The 3,797-nt window shown below is 32.4% G+C and overlaps 1 protein-coding gene across 1 annotated transcript; it reads left to right on the top strand.

Annotated features, from left to right (window-relative positions):
• The first annotated feature begins 246 nt into the window (after nt 1-246).
• On the top strand, nt 247-3,296 carry LOC108485391 (alcohol dehydrogenase-like 1). Its single transcript, XM_017789225.2, has 10 exons — nt 247-403; nt 503-642; nt 726-772; nt 862-1,187; nt 1,533-1,615; nt 1,699-1,774; nt 2,143-2,207; nt 2,452-2,547; nt 2,667-2,828; nt 2,928-3,296. The coding sequence occupies exons 1-10, from the start codon at nt 352-354 to the stop codon at nt 3,039-3,041; spliced, it is 1,161 nt and encodes a 386-aa protein (XP_017644714.1). The 5' UTR covers nt 247-351; the 3' UTR covers nt 3,042-3,296.
• The last annotated feature ends 501 nt before the right edge of the window (nt 3,297-3,797 follow it).

Here is a 3,797-nt window from a genome sequence, read left to right as displayed (position 1 = left end):
GCTTTCAATTGATGTAGACGATGCAAATAGAGAATGTAATATAGTAGTGGTTTTAACAACTTAATGACTTAAATGAAAACTTTCGAATAATTCTATAACCGTTTTGTAACATTTTGAAGTTAAGTGACTAGAATGTAAACTTATTAATAATTTAGTGACCTTAAGTGTAGTTTACTCAATAATTATTATTATTATTATTATTTTTTGGAAGACTCAATAATTATTCACAGTCCTTATAAATATGGTCAGCGCTTACTATCGAAAATAGAAGCAAAAGATAGCAGAAAGAGTTGGGATACGCCAAGAAAAAACTGTCCCTATCTCTTCATCAAGGTTGAAAAAGAAGAAGCCATGGAAAAACAAAACAGGTCGGGAACTGCAGGAAAAGCTATAAGATGCAAAGGTTGTTTTGCATTTCTGCTCTTTTCTGTTACCTGGATTCTCTGTTTTTCTATTACCTTGCCTGTCTGATTCGTTTTTTCTTTTTTCATGATATAAACAGCTGCAGTTTGCAGAAATCCAGGGGAACCACTTGTGATAGAGGAAATTATGGTTGACCCACCTAAAGCTTGGGAGATTAGGATAAAAATTCTCTGTACTTCTCTTTGTCAGTCTGACGTTACCTTCTGGAAAATATCCACTGTAATTCCCTTGCTAAATTTTATATCAAACTTTCATCCTTCTTTATACAAAAAATTGAAGATTACTGTATTGGTTTCCTGTAGGGACCATTTGCACTTTTTCCCAGAATTTTTGGGCATGAAGCTGTTGGGTAATTCAACTATACCTTACACTGTTACACATGCTATAGTTCAAACCATTTTCAGACTGTAGTTTCTTATTTTTTTGGTGGGTTTCAAGTGTTGTTGAGAGTGTAGGGGAGCATGTGGAGGAATTTCAGGAAGGAGATATGGTGGTGCCTGTCTTTCATCCGAATTGTAGAGAATGTAGGGACTGCAAGTCCCAAAAGGGAAATGGTTGTTCCATATTCGGTGACAAATTGGTCGCTGAAATGCCAAGGGATGGAACAAGTAGGTTCAAGGGGATGAATGGGGAGACTTTGCACCATTTCTTGTCTGTTTCCAGCTTCAGTGAGTACACAGTGGTTGATGTGGTCCATGTTGTGAAGATCTCATCGGAATTCCCAGCTGAGAAAGCTTGCCTCCTTAGCTGTGGAATATCCACTGGTAAGTTAATGGTTCACCCACGTCCAAATAAATCAATGTTCTCATCAATGACCCTTTACCAAGTAGCATGGAGGTTCCGTTTAAAATTTATCTATTTTTCCAGAAAAAAACTGGCCTGATTATGGAACAAGACAATGATACATAATGTGTCATATTTATCTTATACTAAAATATAAGAATTAATTTTTAATTATAAAAGTAGATGAAAATTTTAAAAGAATAATTAATTTATTTTTAATTTAATATATAAAAATTTATTTATTTATTTTTAAATAGAGAAATAAAATTCCTTTGCTTTGGCCTGCTTCATGTTGTGCACTAGTCTGATGTTCATGTGGATGACAGGTATTGGAGCAGCATGGAAGGTGGCAGACATTGAAGAAGGCTCCACTGTCGCCATATTTGGCCTGGGTGCTGTTGGACTTGCGGTAATCCTTTTAATAATCCATTTTTCTTTGATTTATGTCAATGCATATCCTAAATCATTTGCAAATCCATTCATACATATCAGGTTGCAGAAGGGGCAAGGTTACGTGGAGCTTCGAAGATCATAGGTGTAGATTTAAACCAGGAAAAGTTTGAGATAGGTAAATAAAATAATTAGTGTTATTTTTTACAGGAGTATAATTTTTTTATGCATATTTTAGAATGGCAAAGGATAGTATGAAATAAAAAGGTCACGTTACCCTATATTTTTATTAATTATTTAATGTTATTTTAATATTTCTTTTATTTCATTAACATGTTATTTTGATAATTTTTAAATTAAATTTTAAATCTTAAATTTTACATCTTAAACTCTAAATCTTAAATACTGATTTCTATACTTCAAAATTTTGCCTAAAATTCCAGAACCCGATTCTTGTATAGTAAACTTTAAACTTTATTTATCTTAATTATGTTGATAAAGCATCAAAAATTTTGTGCTCAAAGTATAAATGCTTTTCTATGGTAGGGAAAAAGTTTGGAGTCAGTGATTTCATCAACCCCACAACATGTGGAGAGAAAAACGTCAGTGAGGTTGGTTGCAAAATCCGAAATTATCGATTTAATTTAATTGATTCATGTAATTTTCTCTAACAAATATAGGTTTGATTCATATAAAAAAAAGCCACAAACAAGAATAATTAGGTGGGGATGATAACATATTCAAATTCAAATACTGATTATTTCACATATACCAAACATATATTAAATTCAATGAAAAGAGAAACGTGAATGTTTAATTATATAGTTATTAAATTGTTTAATTTATAATTTACAGGTGATTAAGGAAATAACAGATGGGGGAGTTGACTACAGCTTTGAGTGCATTGGATTGGCTTCACTAATGGAAGATGCTTTCAATAGTAGTAGAGTGGTAGGTATATGTGAATTGTGAAATGAAGCTCAAGCCAATGGCCTCTTTAACTTTTTCTTATTGGTTTAAATAAAAGCTAATTTAATTTGATGGTTGGTTTTTGGGGGAAATTTAACCAGAATTGGGGCAAGACAGTGATACTAGGAGTAGAGATGCATCGCACACCATTAGCTATCGACACTTATTTTCTTCTAAGAGGTAGAACTGTCACTGGGTGTTTTTTTGGAGGGCTTAAAGCCAAATCTGACATTCCCATCCTTGCTCAAAAATATCTACACAAGGTTTAATTTAATGCCCATCTTTGCCTTGTACTTTCTGGATGTAAGTTTATAAATAATTTGATAAATTAAATGTTTTTTATATTATATTATTACATGCAGGAAATTAATCTGGATGGATTCATAACACACGAAGTGAATTTTCAAGATATCAACAATGCTTTTGATTTACTGCTTAAAGGAAAGAGTCTTCGTTGCATCATATGGATGGATTAATTATTTTTTTTTTAAGTTTTCATCAATAAAAGAAATATTGATGTCAACAGCATAAGATGATGATGGATAAGCTCATTGTTGACATCACAAAGATCGAAGTTCAAATTTTGTTATTGTCATCTCTTCTCCAATTATATGTACTAAAAAAAAGAAATGTTGATCATCACCGTCTTTATTATAACAAGTTGAATTGCATGTATACAACAACAGAAATTTGATTAAAAAAAATAAAATACATCTATGGTTACTATAAAATAGGGTTTGTTATATTTTAGTCCTTCTATTTTTTTTAAAAACTTTAATCACTCTAATTAAAATAATTATTTAAACTAATCACTCGTGTTAAAATTATTTGTTATTGCTGACGTGATACATTAACCCAATCGAAATTTCGAAATTTTTTTGTTGACTTTTCCAAGCACCATTTCGTCCTTGAAGAAATCTCATCTTCTCTTCCGGATGTCCGTCACTTCCATGTCCTGCATTGCCCTTGCTGCGTCGCTGCTCTCTCAACTCTCTTTCTCCTACCAGTCTCTTTCTTTTTATCCATTTACCGCTTCATCTATTTGCTATTTTCTCCCACCATTAAATCCCACATCAGCTTCCTTCAACAAAATGCCCCCATCTTCCCTATTAAACCCCTCATCTTCAATCTCCTCTACACCTACATGTTGGGGATTGACCCGTATAAACAATGAAATAAAGAAGGTAAAAGAACGAAAACAAATATTTTACATGGAAAACCCTCAAAGAAGA

The sequence above is a fragment of the Gossypium arboreum genome, chromosome 6 (genome assembly GCF_025698485.1).
Source record: "Gossypium arboreum isolate Shixiya-1 chromosome 6, ASM2569848v2, whole genome shotgun sequence".
In the NCBI taxonomy this organism is placed as follows: Eukaryota; Viridiplantae; Streptophyta; class Magnoliopsida; order Malvales; family Malvaceae; genus Gossypium; species Gossypium arboreum.
Note: the sequence above shows the minus strand (reverse complement) of the source record. Positions and strands in the feature narration are given on the sequence as shown.

What these genes read in the sequence shown, in the direction of transcription:
- LOC108485391 (XM_017789225.2), top strand. Translation starts at nt 352, where the DNA reads ATGGAAAAACAAAACAGGTCGGGAACTGCAGGAAAAGCTATAAGATGC. An exon ending in AAAAGCTATAAGATGCAAAG is followed by an intron (nt 404 to 502) that starts GTTGTTTTGCAT and finishes TGATATAAACAG; the next exon opens with CTGCAGTTTGCAGAAATCCA. An exon ending in TAGCTGTGGAATATCCACTG is followed by an intron (nt 1,188 to 1,532) that starts GTAAGTTAATGG and finishes TGTGGATGACAG; the next exon opens with GTATTGGAGCAGCATGGAAG.